Source organism: Tachyglossus aculeatus, chromosome 17 (assembly GCF_015852505.1).
Source record: "Tachyglossus aculeatus isolate mTacAcu1 chromosome 17, mTacAcu1.pri, whole genome shotgun sequence".
Lineage (NCBI taxonomy): Eukaryota > Metazoa > Chordata > Mammalia > Monotremata > Tachyglossidae > Tachyglossus > Tachyglossus aculeatus.
Genome location: NC_052082.1, coordinates 57,410,461 through 57,430,329, shown reverse-complemented (window position 1 = coordinate 57,430,329; position 19,869 = coordinate 57,410,461). Strand labels below are relative to the sequence as shown.

Below are 19,869 nucleotides of genomic sequence, written 5' to 3'. Positions count from 1 at the left end.
ACTCACTCATCCATCCATCCACTCATTCATTCATTCATCCATCCATCCATCCACTCACTCACTCATCCATCCATCCACTAACTCACCCATCCATCCACTCACTCATTCATTCATTCATCCATCCATCCATCCACCCACTCACCCATCCATCCACCCACTCACCCATCCATCCATCCATCCACTCACTCACTCATCCATCCATCCACTCACCCATCCATCCACTCACTCATTCATTCATCTATCCATCCATCCACTCACTCACTCATCCATCCATCCACTCACTCATTCATTCATCTATCCATCCATCCACTCACTCACTCATCCATCCATCCACTCACCCATCCATCCACTCACTCATTCATTCATCTATCCATCCATCCACCCACTCACTCAATCATCCATTCACTCACTCACTCACTCATCCATCCATACATCCACTCACTCACCCATCCATCCACTCATTCATTCATTCATCCATCCATCCACTCACTCACCCATCCACTCACTCATTCATCCATCCATCCACCCACTCACCCATCCACCCACTTACCCACTCACTCATCCATCCACTCACTCACTCATCCATCCATCCATCCACTCACTCACCCATCCATCCACTCACTTATTCATCCATCCATCCACTCATCCATCCACCCACCCACTCACTCACTGACTCATCCACTCACTGACTCATCCACTCACTCATCCATCCATCCACTCACTCACTCTTCCATCCACTCACTCACTCATCCATCCACCCACTCACTCACTCACTCATCCATCCATCCACTCACTCACCCATCCATCCACCCACTCACTCATCCATCCACTCACTCATTCATTCATCCATCCACCCATCCACTCATCCATCCACTGAGCCACGCTGCTTTATTGCACTAAGCGCTGGGGTGGTTACAAGCAAATCGGGTTAGACACAGTTCCTGTCCCACGTGGGGCTCAGTCTTAATCCCCATTTTACAGATGAGGTCACTGAGGCACAGAGAAGTGAACAGACTTGCTCAAGGTCACACAGCAGCCACGTGGAGGAGCTGGGATTAGAACCCATGACCTCATGACGCCCAGGCCTGTGCTCTAGCCACTATGCTATGCTGTTTCTGCATGAATTTATGTTCATATCATTTATTCATTTCTACTAATCCCCATCTCCCCCTCTAGACTGTAAGCTAGTTGTGGGCAGGGAATGTGTCTGTTTATTGTTGTACTGTCCCCTCCAAAGCGCTTAGTACACTGCTCCGCACCCAGGAGGTGCTCAATAAATACAATGGAATGAAAGAATGAATCCCAGGAGCCCCCTCCTCTTCCCTCTCCCATTCATTGATTGATTCATTCATTCCATCGTATTTATTGAGCGCTTACTGTATGCAGAGCACTGTACTAAGCGCTTGGGAAGTATAATTCGGCAACAAGTAGAGACAATCCCTGCCCACAACGGGCTCACAGTCTAGAAGGGGGGAGACGGACATCAAAACAAGTAAACAGGCAGCAGTAGCATCATTATAAATAAATAGAATGATAGATATAGACACATCATTAACAAAAATAGAGAAAAATAGAGAAGCAGCGTGGCTCAGTGGAAAGAGCCCGGGCTTTGGAGTCAGAGGTCATGGGTTCAAGTCCCGCCTCCGCCAACTGTCAGCTGGGTGACTTTGGGCAAGTGACTCCACTTCTCCGTGCCTCAGTGACCTCATCTGTAAAATGGGAATGAAGACTGTGAGCCCCCCCGTGGGACAAGCTGATCACCTTGCAACCTCCCCAGCGCTTAGAACAGTGCTTTGCACAAAGTAAGCGCTTAATAAACGCTATCAAAAAAAAATAAGAGTTGTGGGTAAGATCTCTCTTCTAGACTGTGAGCCCGCTGTTGGGTAGGGACCGTCTCTATATGTTGCCAACTTCCCAAGCGCTTAGTACAGTGCTCTGCACACAGTAAGCGCTCAATAAATACGACTGAATTGGTAGTAATAATAATAATGACGGGATTTGTTAAGTGTTTACTATGTGCCAAGCACTGTACTAAACACGGGGATGGTCACCCCTGGACCCAGTGTACACCCTCCGCCCCAAGCCTAGGATTCCGCTCTGGTGACTCTGGCTACTGGGGAGCCCCCTCTCCACCCCGGGCTTCGGGAGCCCCTGGTCTTGGGGTGATGGGGGAGAGGGGGGCTCCCTGCTAAGCCAGTGCTGGACGCCCCTGGCCTGGTCACTCACTCATCCACCCGGGCCTTGGACTTGTCCGGCCTGAGCCGAAACCAGCCTTCCTTGCGCTGAGCCTCTTGTAGGCCGCGGATGCTGAACACCACCTGGGGGGGAAATATTGGGGGGAAGGAGAAGGTCACGCACTCTTTTGGGGGTCACCGGGGCTCCAGGGTCAGCGGAGTTGGGGAGGGGGATGAGGGATAAAGGGGGGAAGCAGTCCCTCCTCAAATCAGTCAATCAATCGTATTTATTGAGCGCTTACTGTGTGCAAAGCACTGGACTAGGCGCTTGGGAAGTCCAAGTTGGCAGCATATAGAGACAGTCCCTACCCAACAGTGGGCTCACAGACTAGAAGGGGGAGACAGAGAACAAAACCAAACATACTAACAAAATAAAATAAATAGAATAGATATGTACAAGTAAAATAAATAGAGTAATAAATATGTACAAACATATATACATATATACAATTTCTCTCTCCCCTTCATAGCCTTATTGAAGGCCCATCTCCTCCAAGGGGCCTTCCCTGACTAAATCCTCCTTTCAATCAATCAATCAATCGTATTTATTGAGCGCTTACTGTGTGCAGAGCACTGGACTAAGCGCTTGGGAAGTACAAGTCGGCAACACATACAGTCCCTACCCAACAGTGGGCTCACAGTCTAGAAGGGGGAGGCAGAGAACAAAACCAAACATACTAACAAAATAAAATAAATAGAATAGATATGTACAAGATAAATAAATAAATAAATGAATAGAGTAATGAATATATATAAACATATATCCATATCACCATCATCATCAATTGTATTTATTGAGCGCTTACTGTGTGCAGAGCACTGGACTAAGCGCTTGGGAAGTCCAAGTCGGCAACACATAGAGACAGTCCCTAAACAGCGGGCTCACAGTCTAGAATGGGGAGACAGAGAACAAAACCAAACATACTAACAAAATAAAATAAATAGAATAGATAGGTACAAGTAAGAGAAATAAATAAATAGAGTAATAAATCTGTACAAACATCTATACATATATACAGGTGCTGTGGGGAAGAGAAGGAGGTAAGATGGGGGGGATGGAGAGGGGGACGAGGGGGAGAGGAAGGAAGGGGCTCAGTCTGGGAAGGCCTCCTGGAGGAGGTGAGCTCTCAGTAGGGCCTTGAAGGGAGGAAGAGAGCGAGCTTTCCTCTTCTACTTCTCCTTCCTGCTCTGCCTTGACTTGCTCCCTTTATTCCCCCCCCCCCAGCCCCACAGCACTTAATAATAACTCTAATAATAATAATAATAATTGGCATTTGTTAAGCGCTTACTATGTGCCAAGCACTGTTCTAAGCGCTGGGGAGGATACAGGGTGATCAGGTTGTCCCACGGGGAGCTCACAGTCTTCATCCCCATTTTCCAGATGAGGTCACTGAGGCCCAGAGAAGTGAAGTGACTTGCCCAAGAGCACACAGCAGACATGTGGCGGAGTCGGGATTCGAACCCATGACCTCTGACTCCAAAGCCCGGGCTCTTTCCGCTGAGCCACGCTGCTTCTCTAATTCTAATTCTAGTCTTTGTTAAGCGCTTACTGTGTGCCAGGCACTGTACTAAGCGCTGGGGTGGATACCAGTAAACCGGGTTGGACACAGTCCCTGTCCCACAAGGGGTTCAAAGCCATTTCAAAGCCTGTATATATGTTTGTACGTATTTATTACTCTATTTATTTATTTATTTTATTTGCACATATTCTATCTATTTTATTTTGTTAATATGTATATATGTTTGTACGTATTTTTTACTCTATTTATTTATTTTATTTGTACATATTTATTCTATTTTATTTTGTTAATATGTATGTATGTTTGTACTTATTACTCTATTTATTTATTTTATTTGTACATATTTATTCTATTTTATTTTGTTAATATGTATATATGTTTGTACGCATTTTTTACTCTATTTATTTATTTTATTTGTACATATTTATTCTATCTATTTTATTTTGTTAATATGTATATATGTTTGTACGTATTTATTACTCTATTTATTTATTTATTTTATTTGTACATATTTATTCTATTTTATTTTGTTAATATGTATATATGTTTGTATGTATTTTTTACTCTATTTATTTTATTTGTACATATTTATTCTATCTATTTTATTTTGTTAATATGTATATATGTTTGTACGTATTTATTACTCTATTATTCATTTATTTTATTTGTACATATTTATTCTATTTTATTTTGTTAATATGTATATATGTTTGTACGTATTTATTACTCTATTATTCATTTATTTTATTTGTACATATTTATTCTATTTTATTTTGTTAATATGTATATATGTTTGTACGTATTTATTACTCTATTTATTTATGTATTTTATTTGTACATATTTATTCTATCTATTTCATTTTGTTCATATGTATATATGTTTGTACGTATTTATTACTCTATTTATTTATGTATTTTATTTGTACATATTTATTCTATCTATTTTATTTTGTTCATATGTATATATGTTTGTATTTATTACTTTATTTTATTTGTACATATTTATTCTATCTATTTTATTTTGTTAATATTATATATGTTTGTACGTATTTATTACTCTATTTATTTATGTATTTTATTTGTACATATTTATTCTATCTATTTTATTTTGTTAATATGTATATATGTTTGTACGTTTTTTTACTCTATGTTATTTGTACATATTTATTCTATCTATTTTATTTTGTTAATATGTATATATGTTTGTACATATTTATTACTCTATTTTATTTGTACATATTCTATCTATTTTATTTTGTTAATATTATATGTTTGTATGTATTTATTACTCTTTTATTTGTACATATTTATTCTATCTATTTTATTTTGTTAATATGTATATATGTTTGTACGTATTTATTACTCTATTTATTTATTTATTATATTTGTACATGTTTATTCTATCTATTTTATTTTGTTAATATGTATATATGTTTGTACGTATTTATTACTCTATTTTATTTGTACATATTTATTCTATCTATTTGATTTTGTTAATATTATATATGTTTGTACGTATTTATTACTCTATTTTATTTGTACATATTTATTCTATTTTATTTTGTTAATATGTTTTGTTCTCTGTCTCCCCCTTCTAGACTGTGAGCCCACTGTTGGGTAGGGACTGTCTCTATACGTTGCCGACTTGGACTTCCCAAGTGCTTAGCACAGTGCTCTGCACACAGTAAGCGCTCAATAAATATGACTGAATTTCAGAAACAGTGATGAAATCGCCACTATTTTTGAAATGATGTTCGTAATAATAATAAAAAGTTATATTTATGATGATGATGATGGTATTTGTTAAGCGCTTACTACTATATGCTAGGTACTGTACTAAGCGTTGGGGTGGATACAAGCAAATTGGGTTGGACACAGTCCCTGTCCCACAAGGGGTTCAAAGCCATTTCAAAAATAGTGATGAAATCGCCACTATTTTTAAAATGACGTTCGCAATAATAATAAAAAGTTATATTTATGATGATGATGATGCTATTTGTTAAGCACTTACTACTACGTGCCAGGCACTGTACTAAGCGCTGGGGTGGATACCAGCAAATCGGGTTGGACACAGTCCCTGTCCCACGTGGGGCTCACGGTCTTAATCCCCATTTTACAGGTGAGGTCGCTGAGGCCCAGAGAAGTGAAGAGACTTGCCCAAGGTCACACAGCAGACAGGTGGCGGAGCAGAATTAGAACCCATGACCTCATGACTCCCAGCCCTGTGCTCTAGCTACTACGCTGCGCTGTTTCTTCATGAATTTATGTTCATTTCTGTCACTTATTTATTTCTATTAATGCCCATCTCCTCCTCTAGACTGTAAGCTTGTTGTGGGCAGGAAATGTGTCGGTTTATTGTTGTATTGTCCTCTCCCAAGCGCTTAGTACAGTGCTCTGCACCCAGTAAGCACTCAATAAATACAATTGAAGGAATTCCTTCAATCGTATTTATTGAGTGCTTACTGGGTGCAGAGCACTGTACTAAGCGCTTGGGAAGTGAATTCATTCAATCATCTTTATTGAGCGCTTACTGTGTGTGGAGCACTGTACTAAGCGCTAGTACAGTGCTCTGCACCCAGTAAGCGCTCAATAAATACGATTGAAGGAATTCATTCCTTCATTCCTTCAATCGTATTTATTGAGCGCTTACTGGGTGCAGAGCACTGTACTAAGCGCTTGGGAAGTGAATTCATTCAACCATCTTTACTGAGCGCTTACTGTGTGCGGAGCACTGTACTAAGCGCTTGGGAAGTACAATTCGGCAACAAGTAGAGACAATCCCTGCCCACAATGGGCTCACAGTCTAGAAAGGGGGGAGACAGACAGCATGGCTCGGTGGAAAGAGCCCGGGCTTGGGAGTCAGAGGTCATGGGTTCGAATCCCGGCTCCGCCACATGTCTCCTGTGTGACCTTGGGCAAGTCACTTCACTTCTCCGAGCCTCAGTGACCTCATCTGTCAAATGGGGTTGGAGTAATAAATATGTACAAACACACACACATATACATATATACAGGTGCTGTGGGGAGGGGAAGGAGGTAAGGCTGGGGGGGATGATGACCTTGTCTCCCCCCCAGTGCTCAGAACGGTGCTTGGCACATAATAATAATTATAATCATTATATAATAATAATAATTATTATTAGCGCTTAGTACAGTGCTCTGCACACAGTAAGCGCTCAATAAATACAATTGATTGAATAATAATGATGGTATTTGTTAAGCGCTTACTATTTATTTTATTACTATTTGTTCCTCTCCCCCTCGTCCCCCTCTCCATCCCCCCATCTTACCTCCTTCCCTTTCCCACAGCACCTGGATATATGGATATATGTTTGTATGCATTTATTACTCTATTTATTTATTTATTTATTTATTTATTTATTCATTTATTTATTTATGTATTTATTTATTTTACTTGTACATATCTATTCTATTTATTTTATTTTGTTAGTATGTTTGGTTTTGTTGTCTGTCTCCCCCTTCTAGACTGTGAGCCCGCTGTTGGGTAGGGACTGTCTCTATGTGTTGCTGACTTGTACTTCCCAAGTGCTTAGTACAGTGCTCTGCACACAGTAAGCGCTCAATAAATACGATTGATTGATTGATTGTTTTGTGGTCTGTCTCCCCCTTCTAGACTGTGAGCCCGCACCTGTAGGTATGTTTGTACAGATTTATTACTCTATTTTACTTGTACATATTTACTATTCTATTTATTTTATTACTATGTGTTGTTTTGTGGTCTGTCTCCCCCTTCTAGACTGTGAGCCCGCACCCGTAGGTATGTTTGTATAGATTTATTACTCTATTTTACTTGTACATATTTACTATTCTATTTATTTTATTAATATGTGTTGTTTTGTGGTCTGTCTCCCCCTTCTAGACTGTGAGCCCGCTATTGTGTAGGGACCGTCTCTATATGTTGCCAACTTGGACTCCTCAAGCGCTTAGTACAGTGCTCTGCACACAGTAAGTGCTCAATAAATATGAATGAATGAATGAATGAATGAATGAATGAATGGGGATGAAGACTGTGAGCCCCCCGTGGGACAACCTGGTCACCTTGCATCCTCCCCAGCGCTTAGAACAGTGCTTGGCACATGGTAAGCGCTTAACACATGCCATCGTTCATTGATTAATCAAAACAAACAGGCATCAGTAGCATAACTATAAATAAAAGAATTATAGATACATGCACATCATTAATAATAGATATGTACATATGTTTGTACATATTTATTACTCTATTTATTTATTTTACTTGTACCTATCTATTCTATTTATTTTATTTTGTTAGTATGTTTGGTTTTGTTCTCTGTCTCCCCCTTTTAGACTGTGAGCCCACTGTTGGGTAGGGACCGTCTCTTCATGTTGCCAACTTGTACTTCCCAAGCGCTTAGTCCAGTGCTCTGCACACAGTAAGCGCTCAATAAATGCGATTGATTGATTGATTGATTAAGTGACTTGCCCAAAGTCACACAGCTGACAGTTGGCAGAGCCGGGATTTGAACCCATGATCTCTGACTCCCAAGCCTGTGCTCTTTGCACTGAGCCACATATATTACTCTATTTATTTATTTATTACTCTATTTATTTATTACTCTATTTATTTATTACTCTATTTATTTTACTTGTACGTATTCTATTTATTTTATTTTGTTAATATGTTTGGTTTTGTTCTCTGTCTCCCCCTTCTCGACTGTGAGCCCACTGCCGGGTAGGGACCGTCTCTAGATGTTGCCAACTTGGACTTCCCAAGCGCTTAGTCCAGTGCTCTGCACACAGTAAGCGCTCAATAAATACGATCGATTGATTGAAAAGAAATCGAATTATAATTGTAAATGTGTCCAGCCGTCCACAAGTGTCGGTGGCCCCCAGATCCGGGGTGGGGTGGGATCCCCCCGGGGGGTCCTCCAGGCCCGGCCGGGCCTGGCCCTCACCTTTCCCAGGAAGTCGTTGCGGCTGACCAGATCCCAATCCCAGACTTCCACACACAACGTCTCCGGCGCACACTCGTCCAGCGGGAACTCGAAAGTTTCGTTCCAGCGCGGGTAGCAGGACTTCTTCACCACCTGTGGGGTGCCGGAGCACGGGAGCACGAGAGCAGAGAGCACAGGAGCACAGAGCAGAGATCACGGGAGCATGAGAGCAGAAAGCATGGGAGCATGGGAGCACAAGAGCAGAGAGCATGAGAGCACAGGAGCATGAGAGCAGAGAGCATGGGAGTGTCAAAACTCAGAAGCAGAGAGCATGAGAGCACGAGAGCATGAGAGCACAGGAGCATGAGAGGAGGAAGCACGGGAGCACGAGAGCAGAGAAAACCAGAACACGAGAGCACAAGAGCAGAGACAAGAGAGCACGGGAGCATGAGAATACAGAAGCAGAGAGCATGGGAGCACGAGAGCACAGGAGCATGAGAGGAGAGAGCATGGGAGCATGAGAGGAGAGAGCATGGGAGCATGAGAGCATGAGAGTAGAGAGCATGAGAGCACGGGAGCACGAGAGCACGAGAGCAGAGAGCATGAGAGCACAGGAGCACGAGAGCAGAAAGCATGAGAGCACAAGAGCACGAGAGCAGAGAACACCAGAACACAAGAGCACAAGAGCAGAGACAAGAGAGCACAGGAGCAGAGAGCACAGGAGCACGAATGTACAGGAGCATGAGAGGAGAGAACATGGGAGCGCGAGAGCAGAGAACACCAGAACACGAGAGCACAGGAGCGGAGACAAGAGAGCACAGGAGCACGAGGGTACAGAAGCAGAGAGCATGGGAGCACGAGAGTACAGGAGCATGAGAGGAGAGAGCATGAGAGCATGAGAGCATGAGAGCACGGGAGCATGAGAGCACAAGAGCAGAGAGCATGAGAGCACAGGAGCACAAGAGCAGAGACAAGAGAGCACAGGAGCAGAGAGCACAGGAGCATGAAAGTACAGGAGCATGAGAGGAGACAGCGTGGGAGCGTGAGAGCAGAGAACACCAGAACACGAGAGCACAAGAGCAGAGACAAGAGAGCATGGGAGCATGAGAGTACAGGAGCATGAGAGGAGACAGCAGGGGAGCATGAGAGGAGAGAGCACGGGAGCACGAGAGCATGAGAGCACAGGAGCATGAGAGCAGAAAGCATGAGAGCAGAGAGCATGGGAGCACAAGAGCACAAGAGCACGAGAGCAGAGAACACCAGAACACGAGAGCACAAGTGCAGAGACAAGAGAGCACAGGAGCAGACAGCACAGGAGCACGAGAGTACAGGAGCATGAGAGGAGAGAGCATGGGAGCATGAGAGCAGAGAGCACAGGAGCACGAGAATACAGGAGTACGAGAGCAGACAGCATGGGAGCACGGGAGCAGAGAATACCAGAACACGAGAGCAGAGACAAGAGAGCACAGGAGCACGAGAGCAGAGAACACCAGAACATGAGAGCAGAGACAAGAGAGCACAGGAGCAGAGAGCACAGGAGCACGAGAGTACAGGAGTTGTTTTGTTAAGATGTTTTGTTGTCCGTCTCCCCCTTCTAGACTGTGAGCCCGCTGTTGGGTAAGGACCGTCTCTAGATGTTGCCAACTTGGACTTCCCAAGCGCTTAGTCCAGTGATCTGCACACAGTAAGCGCTCAATAAATACCATTGAATGAATGAATGGCTATCTCCCCCCTGTAAGCTTCTTGTGAGCCCCCCCCACCCCCCCGGGTCTTGGGTTCCAGTTCCACCTCTGTCCCCCTTCCCCATCGTGGCTCTGAGTCTCACCGCGCTCTCCTGGATCTTGCTGTGGTAGCGCACTCGGACAAAGGGGTCTGAGGCTCCGTTTCGGTCCTTCGGGGCCAGGTCCCTGGAGAGGGGAGTCGACAACACAGTCATCATCATCATCATCATCAATTGTATTTATTGAGCGCTTACTGTGTGCAGAGCACTGTACTAAGCGCTTGGGAAGTACAAATTGGCAACATGTAGAGACAGTCCCTACCCAACAGTGGGCTCACAGTCTAAAAGGGGGAGACAGAGAACAAAACCAAACATACTAACAAAATAAAATAAATAGAAGAGATAGGTACAAGTAAAATAAATAGAGTAATAAATATGTACAAACATATATGCATGTGTACAGGTGCTGTGGGGAAGGGAAGGAGGTAAGATGGTGGGGATGGAGAGGGGGACGAGGGGGAGAGGAAGGAAGGGGCTCAGTCTGGGAAGGCCTCCTGGAGGAGGTGAGCTCTCAGTAGGGCCTTGAAGGGAGGAAGAGAGCGAGCTTGGCGGATGGGCAGAGGAATTGGGGGCATTCCAGGCCCGGGGGATGACTTGGGCCGGGGGTCGATGGCGGGACAGGTGAGAACGAGGTACGGTGAGGATTAGGGACTGACACGGTTCCAGATTAGATAATAATAATAATAATGTTGGTATTTGTTAAGCGCTTACTACGTGCAAAGCACCATTGGAAGCGCTGGGGTAGATACAAGGTAATCAAGTTGTCCCACGAGGGGCTCACAGTCATCCCCCACTCCCCCCATGGGGGGGGACTCCGTGAAACCTCTCCTTTCAACAGGTGCACGTTGAAGTGGGCCACCCTACTTGCTTTGGCTTGGCTGGTTTGGGTCTGGCCAGACTCAAAGAGTTTAGGCGGTGGATGCGGGTTCTAACCCCAGTGTGCTGTGTGAACGTGGAGAACATGCCCAGCCTCTCTGATCCCGCCACCCCTTCCTATAAAAACAAGGTAAAGATTCCCAGGGATGGCCCCCTCCCCAATACCGGGGTGGAGCTGGTTGACCCTCTCCCTCTCCGGCTTCTGGTGCCCAGAGAGAGTCCTGGGGGGCCGGAGGGGGGATTCTTCTAGACTGTGAGCCCGCTGTTGGGTAGGAACCGTCTCTATATGTTGCCAACTTGGACTTCCCAAGCGCTTAGTACAGTGCTCTGCACCCAGTAAGCGCTCAATAAGTATGATTGATTGATTGGGTGAGGAGCCGGAGGGTTAGGAGACTGAGGGAGGGGGCAGGGGACTGACACGGTTCCAGATTAGATAATAATAATGATAATGTTGGTATTTGTTAAGCGCTTACTACGTGCAGAGCACCGTTCTAAGCGCTGGGGTAGATACAAGGTAATCAGGTTGTCCCACGAGGGGCTCACGGTCTTCACCCCCATTTTACAGATGAGGGAACTGAGGCCCAGAGAAGTGAAGTGACTTGCCCAAAGTCACACAGCTGACAACAGTGCTCGGCGCTTAGGACAGCGCTTTGCACATAGTAAGACGCCCCATATGCTGCTTACTGCAGTGCATGGATTCCGTGTATCCTGTAAGACATGTTCTTTTCAGCGCTTAGAACGGTGCTTTGCACATAGTAAGCGCTTAATAAATGCCATTATTATTATTATAAATGCTATCATTATTATGATTAGATAGGGGAAGGGAGCCACCCTGCTCCGGACCTCGGCGTAGATCCAAGTTCGCTGGGATCCCACGATCGGCCTTCCCCTCCGGGCAAGGCATTGAACATGTCAGATTCCCCCAATTCCCAACAGCAAGGGAACTGTTTTACCAAGTGTTTCCATCTCTCCAGAGGCCTAAAACATTCCAGAAGCCACAAAACATTCCACAATCCCCCAAGTTCAGGCCGCTGGGACCGAGACACGGTTCCGAGGACTCATTCCCCCCGTCCCCCAAAAGATGTCAAGTCCCTCCCCAGTCAATCAATCAATCAATCGAATTTATTGAGCGCTTACTGTGTGCAGAGCACTGCACTAAGCGCTTGGGAAGTACAAGTTGGCAACATATAGAGACAGTCCCCACCCCCCACCCTGTTTGGATCGGATTCAGCTACTCCAGATTCGTTTGGCCGGGCTTGGTGGGGTCTTTTTTTTTTATTGTAGTTGTTAAGCGCTTACTATGTGCCAGGCACTATACTAAAACACTGAGGTAATAATCATAATCATAATGATGGCATTTATTAAGCGCTTACTATGTGCAAAGCACTGTACTAAGCGCTGGGGAGGTAACAAGATGATCAGGTTGTCCCATGGCGGGGCTCACAGTCTTAATCCCCATTTTACAGATGCGGTAACTGAGGCCCAGAGAAGTGAAGTGACTTGCCCAAAGTCACACAGCTGACAGTTGGCGTAGCTGGGATTTGAACCCATGACCTCCGACTCCAAAGCCCAAGCTCTTTCCACCGTGCCACGCTGCTTTTCTAGACTGTGAGCCCACTGTTGGGTAGGGACCGTCTCTATATAGTTGCCAACTTGTACTTCCCAAGCGCTTAGTACAGTGCTCTGCACACAGTAAGCACTCAATAAATACAATTGATTGATTGATTCTCTTAGATATAAGGTAGGTAGATATAAGATAATCAGGTTGAACTCAGTCCCTGACCCACATGGGACAGGCTAAGTAGGTGCTAGTAGGATTTAATCCCTATTTTACGAATGGGTAGGGACCGTCTCTGTATGTTGCCAACTTGTACTTCCCAAGCGCTTAGTACAGTGCTCTGCACACAGTAAGCGCTCAATTCATTCATTCAGTCATTCATTCAATCGTATTTATTGAGCACTTACTGTGTGCAGAGCACTGTACTAAGCGCTTGGGAAGTCCAAGTTGGCAACATAAACGCGATTGAATGAATGAATGAATGAAAAAAACAGGTCCAGAGCAGTTAATTGAGTTGCCCAAAGTCACACAGCAGGCAAGGATTAGAACCCAAGCCTCCTGACACTCAAACCCGGGCTCTTTCCACTAGGCTTCCCCAGCCTCCTCCTCTGCCTCCTTTCCTTATAATAATGGCATTTATTAAGCGCTTACTACATGCAAAGCACTGTTCAAAGCGCTGGCACTTTCTCCCACAAGATCCAGCCCGGCCCACCCGGAGATCAGAGATTCGTTACGTTTCCCAGGTGGGGAAACTGAGGCACCAGGCTGGCAAAGGCTCTGTCTAGGTTACCCAGCACAGCCGTCAGGAACCCAGCAGCTTGTTCAGGGGGCGGAGGGCACGTCCCTGGGGGTGACCCCTGACCCCCGATCCCGCCACTCGAGTTCTGTCGTGGGTTTGGGGTAAGAGTCGGCGGATAGGGGGGCACCGGGTCCCTCACTGGCCTCCTTCAGGGGGGCGTGGTGGGCAGCCAGGCTGAGCAGAAGATGTCCAGCTGCGGAATTCTCCATGACTCACTCCCAGGGGAGAGGAAGAGGCAGGATAACGCAGGGTCAGGGAAGCAAAAATAGCCGCGGAGACCCGGCCATGCTCCCCCCGAAAGGAGGCTGGGCTGAGGGGAGCCCGTCCCATGCCAACCTCCCCTGACACGTGCCCACGAAAGCCTCCTCCACCGGCCCCAGAAGGCCATTTTTCTAGCCTGTGAGCCCGCTGTTGGGTAGGGACCGTCTCTAGATGTTGCCAATTTGTACTTCCCAAGTGCTTAATACAGTGCTCTGCACACAGTAAGCGCTCAATAAATACGATTGAATGAATGACATCCTGGAAAGAGGAGTCACGCCAGAGCTGGATGCCACCCCCCTGTCTCCCTCCTCTCCTGTTCTCCTGGGGGTGGGGTGGGAGTGGGGGCTTCTGCCTTCTCCCCCTCCAGCTGGTGGGGCAAGGCAGGGTGGTCTGATCTCTGTGCCGCTGCCCGTGCTGTGTGACCTCGGGCAGGCCCCTTGCCCTCTCTGGACTGATTTCCCCAGGTGTGAAAGGCAGCAACTCCCCAGTCACACCTACTTAGAGAAGCAGCGTGGCTCAGTGGAAAGAGCCCGGGCTTTGGAGTCAGTGGTCATGGGTTCAAATCCCAGCTCCGCCAATTGTCAGCTGGGTGACTTTGGGCAAGTCACTTCACTTCTCTGGGCCTCAGTCACCTCATCTGTAAAATGGGGATTGACTGTGAGCCCCCACCGTGGGACAACCTGATCACTTTGTATCCCCGCCAGCACTTAGAATAGTGCTTTGCATATAGTAAGCGCTTAACAAATACCATCATCATTATTATTCTCTGGGCCTCAGTGACCTCATCTGTAAAATGGGGATTGACTGTGAGCCCCCACATGGGACAACCTGATCACCTTGTATCCCCACCAGTGCTTAGAATAGTGCTTTGCATGTAGTAAGCGCTTAACAAATACCATCATTATTATTATTATTATTCTCTGGGCCTCAGTTCCTTCATCTGTAAAATGGGGATTGACTGTGAGCCCCCCGTGGGACAACCTGATCACCTTGTATCACGTGGGCTCACAGTCTTAATCCCCATTTTACAGATGAGGTAACTGAGGCGCAGAGAAGTCAAGTGACTTGCCCAAAGTCACACAGCTGACAATTGGCAGAGCCGGGATTTGAACCCACGACCTCTGACTCTCAAGCCCGTGCTCTTTCCATTGAGCCATGCTGCTTCTCTAATGCTGTGCATTATAGTTATAATTCTATTTGTTCTGATGATTTTGATTTCACCTGTCTACATATTTTGTATTGTTCTGTTTCCCCCTTCTAGACTGTGAGCCCATTGCTGGGTAGGGACCGTCTCTATATATTGCCGACTTGTACTTTCCAAGCGCTTAGTACAGTGCTCTGCACACAGTAAGCGCTCAATAAATACGATTGAATGAATGAATGAATGAATGAATGAATGAGAAGCAGCATCACGGAGTGTATAGACCACGGGCCTGGGAGCCAGAAGGTCATGGGTTCTAATCCCGACTCCACTCTTTGTCCACTCTGTGACTTTAGGCAAGTCACTTAAAGTCTCTGTGCCTCAGTGAGCTCCTCTGTAAAATGGGGATTCAGGCTGTGAGCCCCAGTTGGGACGGGGACCGTGTCCGTCCCGATTTGTCTGTATCCACCCCAGCCCTTAGTACAGTGCCGGGCACATAGTAAGCGTTTAACAAATTCATTCATTCATTCAATCATATTTATTGAGCGCTTACTGTGTGCAGAGCACTGTACTAAGCGCTTGGGAGTCCAAGTTGGCAACATCTAGAGACGGTCCCTACCCAACAGCGGGCTCACAGTCTAGAAGGGGGAGACAGAGAACAAAACCAAACATAGTAACAAAATAAAATAAATAGAATAAATATGTACAAATAAAATAGAGTTCATTACCAAGCAGAGCCACCTAGGGAGGGCAAGATCCATTTTCCCACTTCCTCTGTGGTGGGTGTCCCAGTACTGGGTGACGTCGAGGGGGTGGTGGGGGAGATCTGGGCTATCACACTGTCCTGGGCAGGGGGCAGTTATCATCATCATCAATCGTATTTATTGAGCGCTTACTATGTGCAGAGCACTGTACTAAGCGCTTGGGAAGTACAAATTGGCAACCTATAGAGACAGTCCCTACCCAACAGTGGGCTCACAGTCTAAAAGGGGGAGACAGAGAACAAAACCAAACATACTAACAAAATAAAATAAATAGAATAGATGTGTACAAATAAAATAAATAAATAGAGTAATAAATATGTACAAACATATATACAGGTTAGTGTATATCCAGGCAGTTAGTGCCTGGACGTGCCAGGGCTGGGCTGAGATGCCTTTAAACTGTCTCCCCCTTCTAGACTGTGAGCCCACTGTCGGGTAGGGACCGTCTCTATACGTTGCCAACTTGGACTTCCCAAGCGCTTAGTACAGTGCTCCGCACACAGTCAGCGCTCAATAAATATGACTGATTGATTGATTGATTTAAACCAGACTGTCCATTCCGCAGAGCCAGGGGTTCGGCTGGCCGGGCCTCCGGTCAAGGAGGCGGCTGGCAGGGGCTGGAGGGTGAGGGCGCGGGGTCGGAGGTCACCTGGCCTCGAACACAGTGCAGCGCAGTTTGGGGGGGCCCTCACTGGGGGCCAGGTCCAGCCGCAGGTGGATCTCGCCCTGCACCTCCTCCTCCGGGTGGATCTCCGCGAGGGGCAGCCAGCCACTGAAGCCTGGGACGGGTCAGAGGGGGCCTGGGGTCACTGTTCGCCCTCTCCAACCCCTCTCCCCTTCTCCTTACTCCTCCTCCCGCAAAACCGAAGCCTGAGTGAGAAGGCCCATCTCCTCAGCGTGGCTCAGTGGAAAGAGCCCGGGCTTTGGAGTCAGAGGTCATGGGTTCAAATCCCCGCTCCGCCAACTGTCAGCTGGGTGACTTTGGGCGAGTCACTTCACTTCTCTGGGCCTCGGTGACCTCATCTGTTAAATGGGGATTAAGACTGCGAGTCCCCTGTGGGACAGCCTGATCACCTTGTAACCTCCCCAGCGCTTAGAACAGTGCTTGGCACATAGTAAGCGCTTAATAAATGCCATCATTATTATTATCTCCTCCAAGAGGCCTTCCCTGACTAAGCCTTCATTTCCTCTTTGCCCTGACTTGCTCCCTTTATTCACCACCCCATTCTAACCCCACGGCACATCTGTCCATATCTGTCATATAGTTATTATCTATTAATGTCTGTCTCCCCCTCTAAACGGTAAGCTTGTTATGGGCAGGGTCCTCTCCCAAGCGCTTAGTACAGTGCTCTGCACACGGTAGGCGCTCAGTAAATAGGATCGACTGAGTGAATGAGGGGGGAGTTGGGGGGACATCGAGCCCAGGTGACCGGGCCGGGTTGGGGGAGGTCGACTGGCCCCTGGGCTGTGCAGGCCCTGGGGTGGGGGGCGGGCCCTTTGGGTGCGGGGACACTCACCCTTGGGGTGCTTGGCCAGGACGTCCCGCGTGAGGCAAACCTTCCCGATGACGTCGTCCCGGCTGCAGGGAGACACGGCGACGGGAGGGGAGGCTTCCCGCCCTCCTTCCTCCTTCCTTCTCTCTTCCCCCTCCTCTCTCCCTCAACCTGTCTTTTCTCCCTTCTCCCTCCTTCCTCCTCCCTTTTCCCTCCTTCCTCCTTCTCCTCCTCTCCTCTCCGTCTTTCCTCCTCCCTCATCCCTCCTCTCTTCTTCCTCCTTCCTTCTCCCCCTTCTCCCTCCTTCCTCCTCTCTTCTCCCTCTTTTCTTCCTCCTCTCTTCCCTTCCTCCCTCCTCCTTCCTCTCTTCCCCTTCCTTCCTCCTCCCTCCTCCCTCCTCCCTCCTTCCTCTTCCCTTCTCTTCTCCCTCCTTCCTCTTCTCACCTCTCTTCTTCCTCCTCCCTTCTCCCCCTTCTCCCTCCTCCCTCCTTCCTCCTCCCTTCTCCCTCTTTTCTTCCTCCTCTCTCCACTCTTCTCCCTCCTCTCTTCCCCTCCTCCCTCCTCCTTCCTCTCTTCCCCCTTTCTCCTCCCTCCTTCCTCTTCCCTTCTCTTCTCCCTCCTTCCTCTTCCCACCTCTCTTCTTCCTCCTCCCTCCTCTCTTCCCCCTCCTCTCCCCCTAACCTGTCTTTTCTCCCTCCTCCTTCCTTCCTCCTTTCTTTTCCCTCCTTCCTCCTCCCCTTCCTCTTTCCTCCTCCCTCATCCCTCCTCTCTTCCTCCTCCCTCTTCTCCCTCCTCTCTTCTCCCTCCTCCCTCTTCCTCCTCCCTTTTCCCTCCTTTCTTCCTCCTCTCTCCTCTCTTCCCCCTCCTCTTTCCCTCCTCCCTCCTCCTCCCTCCTTCCTCTTCCCACCTCTCTTCCCCCGCCTCTCTCCCTTAATCCATCTTTTCTCCCTCCTCCTTCCTCTTCTCTTTTCCCTCCTTCCTCCTCCCTCCTCCCTCTTCCTCCTCCCTTCTCCCACCTTTCTTCCTCCTCTCTCCTCTCTTCTCCCTCCTCTCTTCCCCTCCTCCCTCCTCCTTCCTCTCTTCCCCCCTTCTCCCCTCTTCTCCCTCCCTCCTTCCTCTTCCCACCTCTCTTCTTCCTCCTCCCTCTTCCCTCCTTCCTCTTCCCTCCTCTCCCAAACCCCTTTCGGCTTCCAAGCTTCTTCCTCTTCTCTCAGAGCTCAATCCCTGTCCTCTCAGCCAGGCTACCCCCTCCAGACTGCCCTCCCCCCCAGCCCCCAGCCTCACTGTCTGGCCCCAAGCACAATGTTGGGGTGTCTAGACCAGGGCCGGGACCGCTGAGGGGCCGGGGAGCACCAGGACACATAATTCTGTTTCTTGTTTGGTTTTTTGGAGGGGATACCACGTGACCTAAGCCTGGAGAAGCAGCGTGGCTCAATGGAAAGAGCACGGGTTTTGGCTCAGAGGTCAGGGGTTCAAATCCCTGCTCTACCAACTGTCAGCTGTGTGACTTTGGGAAAGTCACTTCACTTCTCTGGGCCTCAGTTCCCTCATCTGTAAAATGGGGATGAAGACTGTGAGCCCCCCGGGGGACAACCTGATCACCTTGTAACCTCCCCAGCGCTCGGAACAGTGCTTTGCACATAGGAAGTGCTTAATAAATGCCATCATTACTATTATCATTAAGGCCCAGATACAACGTGGCTATCATTCATTCATTCATTCAATCGCATTTATTGAGCGCTTACTGTGTGGAGAGCACTGTACTAAGCGCTTGGGAAGTACAAATTGGCAACAAATAGAGATGGTCCCTACCCAACAGTGGGCTCACAGTCTAGAAGGGGGAGACACAGAACAAAACCAAACATATTAACAAAATAAAATAAAATAAATAAAATAAATATGTACAAATAAAGTAATATCCAACCCCATCCCCCAATCCCACGGGGAGTCCAAGAAGACTGGGTTTCCCCACCCGCTCAATCCGGCCCTACCCGGATCCTGACCTTCTCAAATGATTCAGCTCTGCCAGGGGGACAGGGAAAGGGGGGAGGAGAGGGCTGATGGCTCTTCTCCATAACCGGGGATGACTCCTGGGACCCCAAAGCTAGTCTATTTATCCTGAGCCCCCCCCCCCCAGTATGCCAGGGAAAGAGGGGGGTCAGGACAGGCCTGAAGGGTCAGGTTTCATACACATATCCTCTGCCCCCCAGCCCGGTCACCTGACTGGAGGGGGAAGGTGACAAGCAGCGGGAGGGATCTAGGTCAGCACAGTGGAAAAACTTCCCATCCGAGGGAGGGGCTGGAGTGGAGCCCCGTCTACCTGGGAGGGGTCCGGCCTACCTGAGGGCATCTTCATCCATGACATAGAAGGACACCGAGTGGAAGGTGGGCGGGAGGTGGACTTTGTACTCTTCGCCCCAGAATGGGGACAGAGTCTTCCAGACCGTAGCCGTCCTGGGCGGGTGAGAGGGGGTCCTGGTCAGAGTGAAAAACCAAGAACCGGGTGCCCACGCCCCAGCCGTGGGGG

The 19,869-nt window shown here is 47.6% G+C and overlaps 1 protein-coding gene across 1 annotated transcript in view; it reads right to left on the bottom strand.

Annotated features, from left to right (window-relative positions):
• Window positions 1–19,869, bottom strand: part of RASA4B (RAS p21 protein activator 4B) — a 52,965-nt gene that overhangs the window by 19,912 nt on the left and 13,184 nt on the right. The window contains exons 3-8 of the mRNA XM_038759219.1: window positions 19,683–19,796; window positions 17,367–17,428; window positions 16,499–16,628; window positions 10,496–10,577; window positions 8,692–8,823; window positions 2,227–2,318 (exon numbers count right to left, since the gene is read on the bottom strand). Coding sequence (XP_038615147.1) covers window positions 2,227–2,318; window positions 8,692–8,823; window positions 10,496–10,577; window positions 16,499–16,628; window positions 17,367–17,428; window positions 19,683–19,796 — 612 coding nt within the window. The remainder of the gene's footprint in view (window positions 1–2,226; window positions 2,319–8,691; window positions 8,824–10,495; window positions 10,578–16,498; window positions 16,629–17,366; window positions 17,429–19,682; window positions 19,797–19,869) is intronic.